Source organism: Euprymna scolopes, chromosome 23 (genome assembly GCF_053919585.1).
Source record: "Euprymna scolopes isolate OS-2025 chromosome 23, ASM5391958v1, whole genome shotgun sequence".
NCBI lineage: Eukaryota > Metazoa > Mollusca > Cephalopoda > Sepiida > Sepiolidae > Euprymna > Euprymna scolopes.
Genome location: NC_136504.1, coordinates 115649073 through 115669581, shown reverse-complemented (window position 1 = coordinate 115669581; position 20509 = coordinate 115649073). Strand labels below are relative to the sequence as shown.

At 33.0% G+C, this 20509-nt stretch overlaps 2 protein-coding genes across 9 annotated transcripts in view; one reads left to right on the top strand and one right to left on the bottom strand.

Annotated features, from left to right (window-relative positions):
- Positions 1-20509, top strand: part of LOC145246154 (uncharacterized) — a 325300-nt gene that overhangs the window by 42624 nt on the left and 262167 nt on the right. The window lies entirely within an intron of this gene.
- The window catches only part of LOC145246149 (uncharacterized), a 634197-nt gene that overhangs the window by 354329 nt on the left and 259359 nt on the right, over positions 1-20509 (bottom strand). For all 8 annotated transcript variants that reach the window (XM_080107997.1, XM_080107998.1, XM_080108001.1 and 5 more), the window contains one exon: positions 231-306. In XM_080107997.1, the coding sequence (XP_079964123.1) occupies positions 231-306 (76 nt within the window). The remainder of the gene's footprint in view (positions 1-230; positions 307-20509) is intronic.

The following is a 20509-nucleotide window of genomic DNA, read 5'->3' as shown; positions in this document are numbered from 1 at the left end:
CTAGACTTGAAATTTCTTTCCAGATTCCTGCTTCCCTGACTGTACTGAGATGCAGAAGTTTAAGTGTAATGTAACCAGGCATCTTGCTGCTCAACTCCCTACATAGTATCCCTGCAACTTATGTCCCCGATATTAGCCCCTTACATCAAAGTGTCACTGTGCCTTGTTTGGGGTAAAAATGCAATAAATAAAACAGAGTCAAAACAAAAAAAGAAAATGTGATAACATACCAAATCCTTGCCATCAACATTTGGGATCTTTGGTTGCATGTTTTTCTTTTTCAGAACTTTGCCTTTAAGTCTTTTCCTGGAATGAAAAAAAAATGAATAAAATGAATTATAGATTTTTTTTTTTTTTTTCAAATTTTTACTAAAGTGAATTAACAGAAAGGAACTTACTATAACGATTCTAGCATGCAACGTAATCAACGGGTCTTTAAACCTAGGTTTCAAGAATTTTTTCACCTTGGTGCCAGTTGTGGTCCGTGAAGACACCTGCACAAGATGTACCATTATCGTTTTCAGCTCAATCAGGAATTAATTAGCAGATATTAACTTACTCTTTGAACCTATCCTGCCTTGATAGAGTTCAAAATTGGATTCGAGACCTAAGTAGGTGATGCCCTTTTTTCTTCCCTGCAATTACTTTCCCACAGAAAGATGTTTCTGCTTCTGTTCTATCGCTATTTTCATGGAAAGTGCTCGTCTGAACTTCAATATATCCCCCCCCCCCCGCCTTGCCAAACTTTCACAAAAATCACTCAACTAGCCAAAACCACGATATATGATTTTCCCCACTCGGTATCCTTGCCTAAATCTAAATGCAGATTCCATGAACAAATCTTTCCCAGAACTGCCTGCTTTTGGAACACTGTTCCGTTGGAATGTTTCTCTACTTAATATAACATGGTAGCCTCCAAAATTTAATGTCAACAAGTTCTTGTTAAGCCGTCCTCATAAATAATCAAATTCTAACCCATTTACACGATTAACGATTACTTAACTAACACCTTAAATCTATAAATCCTTATCCTCGAGTGCCCTTCGAGCCTTGATAAATGGTGATACTCAAATTAAAAAAAAAAACGGTTAAGAGTATGAATGGTACTGTGTCTTTTATTGGAGAGTAAAGAGCTAATGCAATGTAAAAAGAAAATCCACAAACAAAATATTAATGGACAGCATGAATGACCACTATAATTAGGTAAGATTTTTAGGAATCTTCTAAGTGGAGAGTTGTGTAGCGAGATGCTTATTTACAATATGAGGTAGTGACGATGATTACCATATCTAAGTTTAAAGTGTTCTTGGACAAACATTCGGACATTATGGAATTATAAATACTTCCATCTGATTCTTTAGATGGACTGTTGTATTTTATTATTTTTGTGAATTTGATTTGCTTTGAATATTCAATGTTTATGGAAGTTTCAGGAAATGGATCCTGGTCTTGGACAACATTAAGAACAACATTTATGAAAGCAAAAGATAGTTTGGATTATTATTGTCTTGCATGTTGATATGGTCTTGTAGACTTTAAAACTGTCCAGTTAACATAACGATGGACTAGCACCAAGAGAGATTTTTACATATCCAAGAAAAAAAAAATAATAATAAACAAAAAGAAATCACCTGAAAAGGGCTTGTTCAAGCCGAAAGTTTGCTTTAATATCTTTAAACAGATATTTAAAAGAAAAAAAAAAAATATATATATATATATATATATATATATCGTTATGGCTTTCTAAAAATAATTTAAATATTCACATTACACTTTTTACAAAGTATGTTATAGTTCGCTTGAAGCATTGTTTATTTGGCTAAAAATTTGTGTTGGAAAGTTTGGCAATGCAAGAATTATTCAGTTGTTGGAAACAGATAAATAAATAATGCTTAATAATTCAAAGAATTCTATAGTTTTCCATAAGTATTTATTTACCTTGACTGTAAATGGTATATTTCCTCAAATATTTTCAGGGGCATCCCCCATTTTCATGACGTAAGAAATGTCTGTTGTGTTTTTAGCATAGAGAATTGATCTACAAAACCTTCAAACACACCTTTTTGTAGTTCACTTTTTTTTTTTTTTGCTTCATTGAAGATTCTCATCTGCTTTATCATAGTTTCCCCCCCCCCTTTTTTTGCAACACGTTTTTTTTTTATATTAATTATTCACCACGTATCAAAGCAGCCAAAAAATATCATACACTAGGAGCGTGCTCAACAGTTGCTAGCCAGGATTGTGACAGAACTCTCCAGGCTTACCTACAAAGATCGGCTCAAAAGATTAAATTTATTTTCACTTAAGTAGCAGAGGATGTGAGGAGACTGGATTTTCGTGTACGACATAATCAACACGGATTTAAATCTATGTTTTGAGAAGTTTTTCACCACAGCATCAAGTCATAGTCTCCACAAGCATCTGCAAAAGATATGCTATCACTGCTTTTGACTGATGAAATGCATCGTTCTGTGTTTCTGCTCTGTGGAACAACCTGCAAGAGGAGATCATGACGATGACTACCATATCCAGGTTTAAAGCGACCTCGGATAAAAATTCAGACTATGTGAATATGAATGACTTCTACCTGTATTTTTACAAGAAATGTAGATCAACTCTCTATGCTATTGTTACACTGTTTTTTGTTGTTTTTGGCAATAAATTTGATTTGAAAATGCGTTTGAAGAAGGTTGGGAAGTACAACTGTCGAAACCTCCGCTTTATCGTTATTTTCATGGCAAGTGCTCATCTGAACTCCAATTTATAGTCCTCCCTGGCCTTACTTTCACGAAAACGCTCGTCTAGCTGAAACCACTCTTTATCTGTGCCAAAGTTTCTTTCTTAGAACTGCAGATTCCATAAACAAAGTTTCTTTCTTAGAACTGCAGAGTCCATAAACAAAGTTTCTTTCTTAGAACTGCAGAGTCCATAAACAAAGTTTCTTTCTTAAAACTGCAGAGTCCATAAACAAAGTTTCTTTCTTAAAACTGCAGAGTCCATAAACAAAGTTTCTTTCTTAAAACTGCAGAGTCCATAAACAAAGTTTCTTTCTTAGAACTGCAGATCCCATAAACAAAGTTTCTTTCTTAGAACTGCAGATTCCATAAACAAAGTTTCTTTCTTAGAACTGCAGATTCCATAAACAAAGTTTCTTTCTTAGAACTGCACGCCTGTGAAACTCTTTCATTTGCCTGCTTTCCAGCCGACTACAATTTGGTTGTCTTCAAGTCCAACATAAACAAATCCTTAATAAGCCGTCCCCTTAATCTAATTCACCAAATTTCCACTACTAACGATTACTATGATATTGTCCCATAGACAACTGTACACTTACTAACCCTTATCCTTGAGTGGCCTCTGAGCTTTGATAAGTGGTGACTCCTTTGTAAAAAAAAAAAAAAAAAAAAAAGAAACCATCAAGATGAGAAGGAGAACAATCTGAAACGAATATGAGAGTGACCTCTCTTTGATGTATCCTTGTTTTCGGATATCATCATCATAATATTTGATCATTGTTGTAACAGTGCAAGAAAAGAACTTGTAATTTCGATGTGCAGTGATTGTTTACCGAAGAAGTCAGCGAAATGTTACGTAAAAAAGGGAACATTCAAAAGAAACAGGGGAAAAAATGAACAACATTGTCTGCCAAGAGGTGCTAGACTGAAAGAGTAAATTGTCCATTACAATGCGATTTTATTATTTGTATCTGTCCTGGGGTAGTTAATACCTCTATATTCATAACATGGATGCCTGGCATTATTTAAGTGTCCTCCATGATACCCATACCATACCAAACCACTGCACGTGGCTCATAATTTAACTGGCACTATATTTGTAACTGCAATATACATAATCCCAGCTGTGATACTAGGGCTAATTTTCTGAATAGATGCAACACTCTGCGCCTGACCTTAATGACTACAATTCCAAATCCCAACGAACTAGCTGTCCCTATAACTGGGAGGGAAAAACCTAATAGCTAGCTACGAAATCTTATACATTTTACCTTATGTAAGCCAGACGTTTCTGCTCTCAAGTGAAGAGCACACACACAGTTTAACGACTCGTAGTGAACACCAGGACTCTTAAACTTTAATATTGTGAACCCTAAACAGGATCACAACAGTATCGAACTATGTAAATACCACAATATTACTTTTCAAATATTGATTAGTACTTATTAATTTATTTCAGTTCTATAATTAAAATACAATGGACACTATTTTCATAAAAATGTTACACTATTTGCTGTGTGTTATATTGGTCTTTATTTAATAAAAAACTAATTTTTTTATGCTATACAGAAAAATATCGGCTTTATCAAAACATTTTTGTTGATTAAATATATTTCTCATTCTGCGGAATTTCCATGGGTCATGCTAGTATAATTTTTTTTACTATGGAAATTTTTTTTTTTTTTTTTTTTTTAAACTTTTATTTACCCCAGAAAAGGCACATTGCCACCGAGGCATAAAAGGGCTACTGATAATTAGGGGTCAGATTTATAGGGGCATCCTCAGTGGGGAATTGTGTAGCGAGTTGTTTAGTCACATTGCATTTAAATTTTAACGGCATGTAAAGATTGAAGAACATGGATGTGTATGGAACCGGTCTTTCACAAAACAATGCAAAAAAGTCGTAGACAGGAGCAGTTAGAGAATGACAGACTACCAAATTGAGTGACGGGTAAAGCACTAAACCACAATCATCGAAGAATAAATGTACTTTCGATCTTATACATATCAGTACGGTTAACCTGTTTTTGAAGTTTTGAGATAACAATTGGTTATTTGTATTAGTTGAATTCTTTGGACTACTGTTCTAAGATTCCCGAGTTTGACAAAATACACCTAATTATCATATTCTTCTGAAGGTTGAAGGTTCAAAATACAATTGCAAACTGCTTAAAATTTCTATCCAGTCATGGATGATGGAATGAGTGCATGCTACACCTGTGGATTAAACAAAGGTTTCCGTTTGAAGTTCTGTACAGATTCCAGAGTTTGACAGAAAGATTCCCAGAATTTGGAAAGCTACACCTGAAGAAGGTCAGAGGTTACATCAGCTGAAACATTGTGAAAATCACACGCAAGATGAGAACCATAGTTCAAAGAATCCAACTATTACAATCAACTGTTGTTGCAATATTTTTGGTAACATTCGTGTGAGTATGATCACAAAGATTTGGACGATTATATAAGTTTAATGGTTAAAGTTAAATTCTGTAGATTAAAATATATACAAATCTATTTAAGTTGGGAATCTATTGTTTGAAACAAGGAATATATGGAGAAAAATTATTTTTCCTTAATCCATGGATTTTCAATAATGGCTCATATAATTTTCAATATATGTGCTGAAAAGCAAAATATTTGTTTATTCATAGCTGAACATTTTGCTAATTGCATTTCATTTCCTCTAATGATATGAGCTATTATTGAAAATCCATGGATTAAGGAAATAAATATAATTTTTCTCCATATATTCCTTGTTTCAAACAACAAATTCTTAACTTAAATATATGTGTATATATTTTAATCTACAGAATTTAACTTTAATCATTAAACTTATATATTGCTCTATTTTTTTAAATATTGAACTTTACCTTTTTGGCTAGTATCATCCTGAAAGTATTACCTCAATGTAATATCTGACAGGATAATTCACTTGATTTCATTATATATATATATATATATATATATATATATACGAACCAATCAGGTACCAGAAATGCTGTATAAAATATACCGGATTTGCTTGAAATTTTCAGTTATAGATTTTTTTTTTTTTTTGGTCTTGGCGCAAGATGAAACCCATTGCTAATCCTGACTGGAATTCTTTACAATTCAAAGTTTCTCTGATTAGATTGATATTTGTCACTTTTGCTTAGGAAAACTACATTTGATGTTCACAATATAATATTCTTTTCCCTACAATAGTTATTTTATTTTTTTGCTATCATTTTTTGGAATCATTTTTCTGTTACAAGAATGACTGTACACAAAAGAATTGTCAGTTTTTCATATTTGGTTCTAGCTAACACTAGGGTCATCCCCTGTCACTGAACAATTGTACCTGGAGAGTTATCTCAGTATTTACTTTCATAAGTAATGATTACTGCCAAGGAATATGCAACAACTGTACAGACAATATGTCATGGGGTCATAAGTTAATTATTTGGAAGATTGGGGTTGGAATCGGTAGACTTTTATCGATTTCAGCTCACAATCTAGGGTTGATGGATTGTTTTGTTTCATGCCTTTTTCGTCCAATTTGATGATGAAACCATTCATTTAAGTAAAAGGTTTTAGGATTTGCATTGTTAATCATTGTGATATTCGGTTTAATGTCTGCACTAGGTTGAAAGAAACATCACAGTGGCCAATTATAAAACCTTGCTCAGGACAATGTGTAACTGTGTGTGTGAGCGCAAGTAAAGTATCAGGAGCAGCAAAGGATGGCCAGCATGCGAATAGATTAGCAGCAGCAGCAGAAAAACACGCATATGCAAATTAGGAAATGTGTGAGAGAAGAGGAAGGGGGGAAAAAAAGGAGAAAAAATGCAACACGTGATCGTGGGAGAAACAAAGTCGATGTAGAAGAAAATGGGCGTGTAAATGCGAAGGTGAGAAGTGGCTGGCTAATACCAGCATGCGGTCGGAAAAAATAGAAACGCGTGCCAGGCTAAAATGGACAGGTGGCAGTGAGGAACTTTTGACGTGTTGAAAATAACGGTAAAAAAGAAAAAATGCTTCATTTATTTATTTTTGTTTCGACGACTGCTACGTTACAAATGAAGCAAGATGCTGAACTGATTTTCACCTCGACGATTGCTACGTTACAAATGAAGCAAGATGCTGAACTGATTTTCACCTCGACGATTGCTACGTTACAAATGAAGCAAGATGCTGAACTGATTTTCACCTCGACGATTGCTACGTTACAAATGAAGCAAGATGCTGAACTGATTTTCACCTCTACGGGATCTGTCACTGGAACAGCAAATGGCTTGCACTCATAACAGAATTAGCCTTGGATTGCCATTCCTGGTCAGCCAGTATTTGGGATGTGATGAACTTGTTGGAAAGAGCTGATCCAACCAACCCAGGGTGAATGCCACAACCATGACATGTGTTGGATGGCTTTAAGAAATTGCTTTCCAACTAACCTATCTCTGGCAAGGTCTTTATGTATTCCGCATCCTCTAAACCATTTTTTCATTACTTTTTATGCTTTCCTTGGCCTTCTCCTGTGAACTGATCCAGATACCCTAACTAATTCTAATTTTATTGTCACAATATTTTTGGAGTAATGTGGGGGGGGGGAACTAATTTACTGACTTAATAACCTCTATATTTGGATTACAGTTCTCTTCACAACGTTTCAGCCGATGTAACCTCCGATCTTCTCCAGGTGTGTTTTACTGAAAAAAAAAAATCTTTCTATTGAACTTGGGAATCTGCACTAAAATTTGAACAGAATTATCCATGACTGAGTAGAATTCTTAAGCAATTCACCTGCACTGAGGATTGAAACTTCAACCTCCCGAAGAGTGTCACTTAAAACTGAATTTTACTTAGTACTTTATCGATGACATCACATTAACGGTTCCTTTTGAATTTTCATCTAGATTCCCAAGTTTGACAAGATACTCTTAAGGAAGGTCGCAGGTTATATTGGCGAAAACGTTGAGACAATAACACTCGAGATGAGAACAGTAGTCTGAATAATCCAACAGGAATTATCATTCTTTATCTCAAAAATTCAGAAACCCAAGAACTCTCATCCATTCTCTCAACGCAGCTGTAACTTTGGCTTTTCTCTGAACTAGCCTTGCTATCCTGTTCTACATTTATTAACCAAAGAACTCATCTATTCTTTCAATGTGACCAAACAAACAAAGTCTCCTGCACTGCACACATTTCGCTATACTATTCAGATTTAATTTTCCTCTCAGCTTATCAGATCTAAGCTTGTCCTAATAATTATACTAATATATATTATTCAAGCTATGAAGTTATGTTTGTTTCTTTCATATAATAAAATGTCATTCTGTTTTTTTTTTTTTTGTTTTGTTTTTGTAGGATCATCAAAATGTCTGAAAAGCAACTGGAGATAATATAATAGTTATCATTTATATATTTTATTGTTCTCAAAAATAATAAAATGGCTTCTACGGTTACATTTTTAAAAACAATCTTTTCATAGTATAGGCGTCATAAAAACGTTGAACAAAATCACAACATTTCACCAGCAAGTGTTTAATGGTGTTTAGTGTGGATAGTAAACACTTTGGTTGGTTGGTTTTGTTTTACGGCATATCAACGCTTTTTGGTTATTTAATGCCGAAATCAGACTAAACGCTTTGGATTTTCTGCGTTTTAGCATAAACGAATGTGTTAGTTATGTGTGGCCAATGCTCAATACAGATATTATTTGTGGCTTTCTGATAGTGTCAAGATGATTAATCGAAATTGAAAATTGAAAAAAAAAAAAAAATCGAAACACATTTGGGGGTATCAGAATCGGAAAAAAAATTAGTCTGATATCCAATTCCCAAAACGATTCTTTCAATTATTATTATTTTTTTAACTTACTTTTTGTTTAAAACTTAATTTTCTGGAATTAATGATAAAATAAATTTAAACTATCAGTAAAACTAAAAGTTGTAGATCATAAATTCAAACAAAAAAGGCACCGGAAAAAGCGGCCCAGTAAAAATGGCACAGATGAATAAACGTGAAAAAAAAGAAAAAAGGGCACAAGTGAAAATTACCAACAAAAACCTCACAATGAGTTAAACATTTTTGCAACAAAAGGAAAAAACAGTAAAAACGATGTCAAATTGTACACAATTTTTCACAGCATTCTGTTTAGGTCATTAAACTGCGGTTTTACCAAATATTTTCTAAGACAATTTTTGATGCTTAGTTTTTCAAAATTACTATAAAAAATGTGTGACAAGAAGAAGCATAATAAATTTACATCTATTAAAGTAGATTTGGTATCTGTCTGAAATCGAAACTATGTTATTACTTCTTTTATCAAGGCCCGGAAGCCACTCGATTTTATCTTTAAAAGCTCAGTTCAGGTTCAAGATAGTGTAGTATCTGTTCTGTTATAATACGATTCACCCAGGGATTATCTTTTTGGGGGAAGGGAAAGTAGTATCTTGTCATGAAATCATTCTCCTGGGCATTATCTCCTTCATTTTTTGTTGGAAGGGAGTAGTTATATAGTATGTATGTACATTAACAAGAAATGTATCACATCGATTGCAATAAACACAAATTTAGAGGGGAGTAGTGTATGTGCAATTGTCATGGGACTATTTTCTCAGGCATTACCTACTTTCTTTTAGAAGGAAGTAGTGTAGTAACTGTTCTGTGATCATAATACCACTCTCCTATAAATCATCTTTTTGTGTAGGGGGGGAGTAGGATAGTGTAGTATCTGTTCTATTATAATGGGACCATTCTTCCAGGGATACTCCCTCCGTTGGGGAGAAGTGGAGGTAGTGTATGTCAACAAGAAACTTTCGCAATTGGTTGTTAATCAGCAAATGTAACACTTCTTGCATTATATATATATATATACTAGGAAAAGCATGCGACCAGAGGGGAAGCATATTTTTGATAGTATGTCTTTGTTATTTAATCTATATAGCTATAAAAGCGAAAATGTGTGTGTGAGGACAATTCTCAACCTATATACTCAACGAATTTTTTATCTACAGACTTGAAATTTGGTATCTAAGATATTCAGGTGTGGAAAACTTTAATCGGTTTTCATCCAGAAAACAAAAGAAAAGCTGCTTAGGGGGTCAAAATTAAGAAATTGGTATGTGGGGGGATTTTTATCTGTTAATTGTTTCATGAATATGTATGTGTGAATTGTTCTCATGAACGGTTAAGAATAAGTAGGTTTGAAAACACTTTTTAAAGATCGTGTCAAGCTGGCCTAATGGTTATTGTACTTGACTCACTGTCTAAGTTTAGATCTCAGCTCGAGTATTTTTTTATTTATAAGAAATGAACTGTTTAGAAAAACAATGCACATGTCTTGATTTCTTTCCATTTTTTTTTTTTTTTACTTCATTTCTTTTTGTTAATGAATTTAACGTTACGTTTAATACTTACAGTATTTCTGTTTATAATAAGAAATCTGTATTAATTAAAATATATTTATTCGTATTTTACGACCGGGCAACGCCAGGCAGTCTGCTAGTTTTCTATATATTGAGCACTATTAAAATAATGCTAGAAAATTTCCCTCAAGCACATTATTCCCAAGTTTATATGAAAAAAAATTTGTTTAAGGTAGATATCATTTATTATATATATATATATATATATATATATATATATATATATATATATATATTATCATGCAACTATATACAATTGGATGCAGCATATTGCTGCCAATATACCAAACAGATGTGGCAGTTATAGTGAAGATTGTCTGCTCTTTTTGATTTCTGGTTTTTGTTCTGCAGATGAGATGATGGTAACAAGCAAGATATGGTCCCTTCTGATTAATGTTTATCTTCCTCTCAGACAACATGAAATTCTCCTTTTCTGATGTTAAAAATGGCTTCTTGTTCGGTTGACCATGTCTAATTATCCAATCAAATGGACAACAGAAACCGGAAGTAAAAAAGAGCAGACAATCTTGACTATAACCAAAGTGGCTATAAATATTCATAGTATACATGCAACTATGAATTTGTCAGGGTGGAGGCAATGAAAGAGACGTGAAGGGAAACAGAGTAGAGCAGGAGGAAAAGGGAAGAGAGAGAGAAATGGAGTACAAGTGCTTATCTATGCATGGCCTGCTAGACACTCTTATACTATTTCGTATGAAAAATCGTCAAACGAAAGGAAAACATTTTAGCAACCTACACCGTTAGGTAGTGAAGAGAAAAAATTTTTGCTAATAATTATAATTTTTTAATCATGAGTTTTAACTGAAATTTATTTGTATTATCAGAGTGACATGAAAGTTCTGGTGGTTTTTGGCTTTTTAAATTCAGATGAACATATCTCGCCTCAAACAAAAATTTATTCATCGAAATAAGCATCATTAGAATCAAGACACTTTTGCCAACACAAAATAAGTGTATTTATGCCAGTAGTGGAAAAATCTTGCGTTCTTGTGGCGATGAAGTCGCTAAAGGCATCTTTGATATCACTTAGGTTTTTGAAGCATTTCTCACGCAGAAAGTTGTCGAGATGCTTGAAAAAGTAATAGTCAGTAGGTGAGAGGTCTGGAGAGTATGGTGGATGAGGCAGAGTTTCATAGCCCAAGTTGTTTAACTTCTGCAAGGTCAGTTTAGCAACGTGCGTCCAGGCATTGTTGTAGAGGAGAAGTGGCCCTTTTCTGTTGACTAATGCTGGGTGCTGTTGTCGAAGTTTCTGATGCATTTCATTCATTTGTTGAGTACTTTTCCATCATAATGGTTTCACCTGCATTCAAAGAACTACTGGAGGAGACTGGCTGCAAACCACCAACAGTCAGTATGACCGTTTGGTGCAACTCCGACTTCGGAAAGTGTTGTGGAACTTCATCGGTATCTAACCATTGAGCTGAGTATTGCCAGTTGTCATAAAGAAACAGGTCATTCTTGTTGCGTAAAAGGAAGATGACACTTCATAATGGCGTTTCTTTTGGTTGTTGTTCAATTCATGGAGGCACCCATTTATCAAGTTTTTTTTATCTTTCTAATCTCTCAAGTGGTTGGAAATCGTTGTATACATTACATTTAATTCAGAAGCAAGTTCTCAAACAGCTGTGTGTGGATTGGCTTCAACCAAGGCTCTTAACTGATTGCTGTTAGCATCCAATGGCCTACCACTACACATCTTCAAGACTCGTCACCGCCACAAAATTTCTTAAACCACCATTGTGCTGTACGTTCAGTAGTGGTTCCTGGGCCAAATGCTTCGTTGATATCATGAGCTGTTTTAGAAGCTTTTCAGCCTAGCTTGAATTGAAATTAGAGAATTGTGCAAATTTGTTTTTTTTTCCATCTTGTGTTACAGGGAAAGGTTGTCCTTTTTCCATGTAAATAAGAAGAATATTAAATGGGTGAAAATGAGATTAGGATAAGCCGAGACTCGAACCTTGTAAGCAAGGTTAAGAATTAGAATGTTAGAATTTAGTCTATTGATAAATTTTATTAGAAATAGTTAGATATTGTTTATATCATAAAAAAAAAAATTCATTGTTCATTCTGTTTGGAATCGGAATGTTAAAAAGGTCAGCCAAAAAGAATGAACAATACAAATTAAAAATATATTCTTAAAGAATAGGTTAGAGTCATATGTTGAGAGTTCTTTTGTTGGTCACGTTTGGAAAACACACTTCTGACGTCGTAACGAAGGGAGGTTCTCAATATAGGAGCAAAGAATTAGTTAGTCAGAAGAGTGGGGAGTCAGCAGAAGAGTAGAGTCGAGAGCAGTTTAGTTGGGTTGAGTTGGAGTCAGTCCTTTGGAAGCGAAAGGAAAGAACATTAAACTATGTAGATCCCAAATTTGAATTCCTGACGTCATCAGCATTCGATCGGTCCAATGAATAAAGAATCATCATTGCGTTTTTGTAAAACTGTTGTCATGTGTCATCTTTCAACACTCAAAAGGTAATGTGTTTATCATCTTGTAATGAACATTGTGTAACCCTTACAAGATTATGCATCCCCCCTCCTCTGTGTTAAGAACTTGTATGCATATCCAGTCAGTATATATATATATATATATATATATATATATATATATATATATATACTAGCAGGGGTGCCCGGCGTTGCTCGGGTGTTTGGAGGTGTATGCTGTGCAAAAAAAGCAAAAAAACAAAAAAAAATGGTTAATTTTTTAAAACTTTGACCACTATTATGACCCCTTAAAATTTATTGTTTCGGGCTCAAATCACTTTATTAAGTTAGATCCATGTTCAAGGAACCTAAATCTAAAATTTCAAGTGTCTAGACCCAAAATTGCCGGAGGAGTTTGGTAGAGTTCTTAAAGGTCAAATCGTTGAAATTTGACCCCTTAACAGCCAAATTTCTGGCTGACACCCGTCACATCGATTTTCCCAAATCTCAGTACCCGGTATTTCAAATTTCAAGTCTATAGACTAAAAATTGACAGAGTTATTGCGTAGGGAAATGTACACAGACAGACAGACACGTTCACTTTTATATATATATATATATATATATATATATATATATGAAGTCCCAAGCATCCCAGAACTGTATAAATGCCTCTCTCCCTTTTATCACTATCGTTATATCCGTTATATGTATTGTGCTTAATATGAACCCCTCGTCATATCTTTTAATATGTACCCATAATCAACACTTGTATTTAACATTCTGAAAAAAACATAATTGTTTTAAAACGATTGTAATTTAAACGATTAGTAAAACGGAAAAAAAAAACGTTCTTTAAAATGATATACAAAGTAAAGGTATTCTAATGAAAACTTATTTGAAAATATGTCATTTGAAATCAAAATTAAAAATTTCGTAAGAACCTTCTAGTCAACCTAGTGCATATTTCACAAATTTTTATTTTTTTTCTTGGAAATCGCTCTAGACAAGGCATGAAGCCATTTCATGTAAGGAATTAAAAAACTTCAATGTCAAAAACTTGCTAACAATAAAGTGTTATACAGATAGATTCGAACCCAGATTGGGAACTGCCATTTTTTTTTTTTTTTTTTTTTTACGTTAGTGGTTATAGTTTGATTGTGCATAAAGTTTGTGCTATATTCGGAATGCTGGCTAAAACTAGAAGAATGGCAGTAAGTTACTGCAGTGGGTGTGGCATGATGGCGTATAGACTTTGTTTTTATCATACAAGAATAGAAATCAGATACCTATAGAACAAAGAAATTCTGGGGATTCTACCATATCATTCAACAAGTCATGAGAATTTGTGTGGAATCTATATATATACTAGCAAAAGTACCCGTCGTTGATTGGGTTCAAAAACAGCCTACAGAAAATGGACTCTGATTTATGAAAGTATGATAGGTTATGAAAAGGAAGGGTTGTAAGTTTGGGTTGAATTTGGGGGTATCAAAACCAAAGCAAAATATGATGAAAGGAAAAAATAAAATAGATAAACCCCATAATTTATTATACCATACCGGTTCACACTGAAACACTTATCACAATATTCTGTGGATCTGTATTAAAAAACCTTGTTAAACTTTGTGACATATTTCCATTCTATGGAGGTCAGGTGCGAACAGACACCCCATAATTTTATGATACCATATTTCTTCAAACTGAAACAATTATCAAAGTATACTTACGCAGATAGATATGAAAAGTCTTTATTAAAGTTTGTGCCTATTTCCATTCTATGGAGACCAGGCGCGAACGCAGACCCCACAATTTTATTATACTATCCCTATTTAAGTTAAAACATACTTATCAAAGTATTCTTATGTACATCTATATCAAAAAAACTTGTAATCGTTTATTTTTTTTTAATTTTTACATTTTTTATTTCCATACTTTGTGGACCAGGCGCGAACGCAGACCCCACAATTTTAATGAACCACCGTTCTGCCAGATCAAACATACCCATTCCTGTGTCTTGATACATCTTCTATCATATGTAATCAGTTTTTTAAAATAGTCAACCATATAGGAGCCTATTCGTGACCAGACACACACAGCTTTATATATATATATGTTATATAAAAGTTACTTTGTGCGTTTGCGTGTGTTCCTTCCTCATAGGCTCAGCAGGTTCAGAACCTATTTTCTGCAAATTTCACACAAAGCTAATTTATATGTCTTGCAGTGTTCTTAGATAGGTTTTGTACAGAAATTCATCAGATGAAAATCGAAAAATCCGATCTTAAACAGTCTTTCTTCTCTTATAAATAAAAGAATTTTTACAGGGGAATATTTTATGTTGCACCGGTGATATTGTAAACAAACACATATGGAATTTGATGAACAACATTATCATTATTTAAAAAAAAAAAAAAAAAAAAAATTTTTAACGAATTAATCCACCGGGCAAATTATTCCTCGTAATATATAATAATCAATAGAGGATCGATTCTATAATTTATGCTTCCACCTATGTATACAAACCCTCCCCCCATGGGAAATTAATCTGAAACCTTGTTTTGTGTTTACATATAGCTGTGAACTGGAACATTCAATATAATTTATGTGTGTCATATCAGTGCATTAACTGCAAAATGTAATTCCTATTTTTGTCGCATCAGTTATTGGCATTGTATTTTTTTTCTGAAGTGGTCAGAAAGAAAACAAGACGATCATGCAGGGTTCCCCTCCATGAGCGAATAAGTCTTGAAAGAGAATTTCGAGAGTAAGCAAGATATAGAAGATGACTGCTATCTCCAGGAAGGTGAAGGTGAAATATACCTTGTGCGATGCGGGTTATGCAAAGAGACTGTTTTCCTTGGCGCACACTGCCATGATGCGTTGAAGGCTGCGAGAAGCATTTATGTCATGATTGTGGTGAATCGACAAAAGGAAAACTTGCCACGCACAGGTGGAATCCTGGGATCGAGTGCTGTAAGTTTTTCATTGAAGGAAATGATGGCTTTGATATTTGGCATGTTGATCAAGATGAAGCTGTATGTTGAGAGTATTGACTGCAGTGAGCCAAGTTATGTCTGTTGGTTGGTTGGTTGTTTGTTTTTGTTTTACGGCATATCAACCCTTTTCGGGTTATTTAATGCCGAATCCAAAGATTTTGAAGAAAATATTTTTTTAATAGAGAATATTTGTTGTTTTGACGTCGGATTCTATTTAACCCATAGTTGGGACCCTAACAGGTACTACCACTCCGGGTCAGAGTGGACCTGGGAGCAATGGTAATTAAAGGGTGGCTCCACACTCCCCAAAGCCCGCAAGCTGGGGCCTCACCACTGGATATAGTTTAAGGTCATATCCAGGACCCCCATTGAGGGACTTTTACCCTCTGCAGGGGGGCAGTTGGCGTATTCTAATGCTCCACCGACAGGGCCAAGTTATCTCTGTGATTGACATGAAAATTGGATTTGAAAGGTTCTGAATAAGAAACATTTACTTTCACCATGACTAATGTTTGTCCAAAATTTTTTTTAAAAATCCGAAGTATGGTTATCGAGAAAAGTGTGAACAAATGAATGGATGAACGATTTTTGGGCAATTTTATCATTTTATTTTATCATTTTATTTTATAATTTTATTTTATCATTTTATCATTTTATTTTATCATTTTATTTTATCATATCATTTTATCATTTTATTTTATCATTTTATCATTTTATCATTTTATCATTTTATTTTATCATTTTATTTTATCATTTTATTTTATCATTTTATCATTTTATTTTATCATTTTATTTTATCATTTTATTTTATCATTTTATCATTTAATTTTATCATTTCATTTTATCATTTTATTTTATCATTTTATCATTTTATTTTATAATTTTATTTTATCATTTTATCATTTTATTTTATAATTTTATTTTATCATTTTATCATTTTATTTTATAATTTTATTTTATCATTTTATCATTTTATTTTATAATTTTATTTTATCATTTTATCATTTTATTTTATAATTTTATTTTATCATTTTATCATTTTATTTTATCATTTTATTTTATCATTTTATCATTTTATTTTATCATTTTATCATTTTATTTTATCATTTTATTTTATCATTTTATTTTATAATTTTATTTTATAATTTTATTTTATAATTTTATTTTATAATTTTATTTTATAATTTTATTTTATCATTTTATCATTTTATTTTATAATTTTATTTTATCATTTTATCATTTTATTTTATAATTTTATTTTATCATTTTATTTAATCATTTTATTTAATCATTTTATTTTATCATTTTATTTTATTTTATTTTATCATTTTATTTTATCATTTTATTTTTTATCATTTTATTTTATCATTTTATTTTATCATTTTATTTTATCATTTTATTTTATCATTTTATTTTATAATTTTATTTTATCATTTTATTTTATTATTTTATTTTATAATTTTATTTTATCATTTTATTTTATCATTTTATTTTATCATTTTATTTTATCATTTTATTTTATCATTTTATTTTATCATTTTATTTTATCATTTTATTTTATCATTTTATCTTATCATTTTATTTTATAATTTTATTTTATCATTTTATCATTTTATTTTATCATTTTATTTTATCATTTTATTTTATCATTTTATTTTATCATTTTATTTTATCATTTTATCATTTTATTTTATAATTTTATTTTATCATACAGTATGAAGCAGAAGCACAAGATGATAAAAATTTAAATCATTAGCCTCCGAGTTTTCTCTTAAAAGAACAATAAGCCCCCTTCTGTGTTCAAAAAAGAAAACTTAAATAATATTTTAAAAATGCTGACAGTATTTTTTAACATTTCCTTATTTAAGAATTCCTCCTAGACTGAGGTAATTTTAAACATGCCTGGAATAAATATTTGAAAATGCTGAGAGTATTTAGCATCAGATTTACATTATCAACGCCTTAAAACAACACTCCTACATCGTAGCCTTAAATTGCATGAATATATGCGTTTTTGATAAATGCAGTAAAAATCAACGAAAAGTCAGATTTTCACAAATATTTCGATACTTTTTCACTTTTGAATGAATGCTCAGGAAAATTTTACTTTTCAATTTAATATATGAGGGGAAGTATGTGATTCCCTGCCAAAACAACACTACAGCTTTATTTTTAAACTTTTATTGAAAAAATCAATTCAGGTAACTTGATTACGTAGTAAAGCTGACATCTATTCAATGTAGCCGCCTTCAGCTTCAATCACCATCTCGATACAAGTCTGGAACTGGGAACATGCCTTTTCCACAAGTGCCGGCAGGAGCTTGACAAATACTCGGAGGATGACAGCGATTAGGCCGGTTTTGGTTTTGTGGGAGGTCATGGTGGTGATGTTTTCAATGTATAACTATCAAAGTAATTCAGCGGGTTTGGGTCGGGGGGGGGGGTCAGTAAGAGAAAGGTACAAAGTCATAGCACTCCTAAAGCTAAGCCTGGGTCGCTTTGAACTTGTGGGCCAGTACCGACTCCAGCTGCCACACCCAGGATCTGCCAGCAGCCACCTGATTGTACCAAGAAATCACCACACTCTTCAGAACTTCCAGGTACACTTTGGTGTTGACTTTCAAGCCGACTTTGAAGATGTTAGTTGGCATAATATGGCCCTCACTTGAAACGACACCAAAGACCATAACCGTGGCCGGAAACTTTGTTAAGCTGTGCCTTCAAGCATTGAACCATCCGGATTTGTATTTCGAGGGTACTGGCAATAGTTCTGTTGTCATAACTTGGTTCAGTAGAGAGCATGAGTTACACAACGGCACATCTCCGATCTCGCTTGTTGAACATTGTGTCACTTTCAGACATGATAGAAGGTTCCTATCGCTTTTGAGATTTGTACACAATTGCCCAACTAGTAAACGGTCTGCAACAAAAAAAAAAAAAAAATGAAAACCAGTTTTCATCAAACAGAAATGGAATCATGCTGTCTTTTCTAAGGTGACAATTTTATCGTTCCACCCTGTATATACCCTGTATATATAAGGCAATCTGTTTAATAGATAAGGATAAAATCTTAAAAGTAGTTAAATGCACACACAAAAACAAACATGGCGACCAGTGTGAACAATATGGAATACAGTCCTGAACACCCCTAAAAATCAACTTTTCAAAGATAAGTCTTTTGTTGGTACTCTAGCGCACATTGACCATTAATTATAGCCCTTAGATTGATAAATGAAAAAATCCCTTATGTAAAAGGGTGTGTGTGTGTTCTCGAGTGGTTCCAATATGGGGGATCGATTTATTGTATTAAAAACTGTGCACACACGTAAGTATACCAAAGAAAAAAAAAAAAATTCGTCCAAACAAAACTATTAAATATTTATCATATTAAAAAAATATTAAATATTTATCTATAATAAATCTATCTGCGTGTCTGTCTGTATGTCTAAAACTTTCGACAGAGGCGACGGATTTTCACAAAATCGGTATCATTTTGAAGCTCGACATCTTGGACGACAAATATCGAAAAATTGGTCAAAAACATTAATTCCTTCACTCTCAACTGGGCAGTTTTCTACAAGGAGGGGTCGATTTTTTGCAAGCCATTTTTGCAAGTAATCGTATTGGTTGGATTGACTTTGCCTAATTTTAACATTCCAAACTTCTGTTTGCATCATGGAGTAGCAATAAGACATCAGATTTTCTTTCACTTTTTTCTGCCTTCGCGTCACGTGTTCGAGCCTGCCTGCCTACTACCACTTTTTTTTTTGCTCAGCACACACCTCCAAATACCCGGGCAACGCCAGGTACCCAGACTAGTATAAAAGAAGCAAATTTCAAGTGAAACTAAAAAAAGGGTAAAATTTGCGAAATTTGGCCGAAAAACATCGAGCGGTTCTAAAATTGTGATCAATTTATTAAAACGTCGCATTAGAAACTGAGTATCCTCTTCAAATATTTAAATATTAACCGTTTTTTTTTTTTGTTTTTTTTGTTCATTTTTCTTTTTTTGATAATCTGGTAGATTAATGTCCATTCGATAATAATCCACTAAAAAAAAAATTGTAAAAAACAATGAAAATTAAAAAAAGATACATGGGAGGATATCGCTCGTACACATGAACAAATTTCAGTCCCCTCTCCACTATTTGCACCCAGATTGGTTACGTAAGGAATTCACATCTATATTTTATTTGTGTCTGCCCATTTTACTTTTTCTCAAAAACTATTGGGGCGATTTGTAGAAATGTGCTAAATCATAGAAATTTCCATGTTGGTAGCTGGGGGTGCATTAATTCACTGGGAGAGATGCACCCCCAGTCTTTGTTAAGAAATGCATCTAGGAGAAGGAAAATTCTTAATGTAAATTCCTGCGGTTTACTGTATGCTCCGTCTTGTAGCAGTCATTTGCACCGACTGAAATTAGCAGTTATACCAAAAAGGGTGATTGGTTCTACACAAAGCCTTCACCATTATAAAGAAATCATTTGTGTGGATTTTTGAACAACTTAGTTGTAGCCGAATCTATACTTCGAAATTGATGGAAGAATCCATCTTATATATATATATATATATATATATTAGGCTAGTTGACGATTTCCCTCGGAAATTAAAAAACGTTTCCGTGGAGCTTATTCAACAAACATTTTTATGCTACTAAGCTCTATCCAGGCATTAAGCATTAATTAATTACTTAAGCATAAATTAAATACTGAAACCTTACAGCTGCTAAACTTCTGACCGACTAAGAATATAGATTTAGGTAAACCCATTCCACAGCAGATATCCTAACTAATCTCTGAACGTATATACCATTCACTAGAAAATGCAGAGGAGGGTAGAGCAGTAGCCCTAGATATATCTAAGGCTTTTATACACACACACACACACACACAGAGTATGGCATGATGGTCTTCTC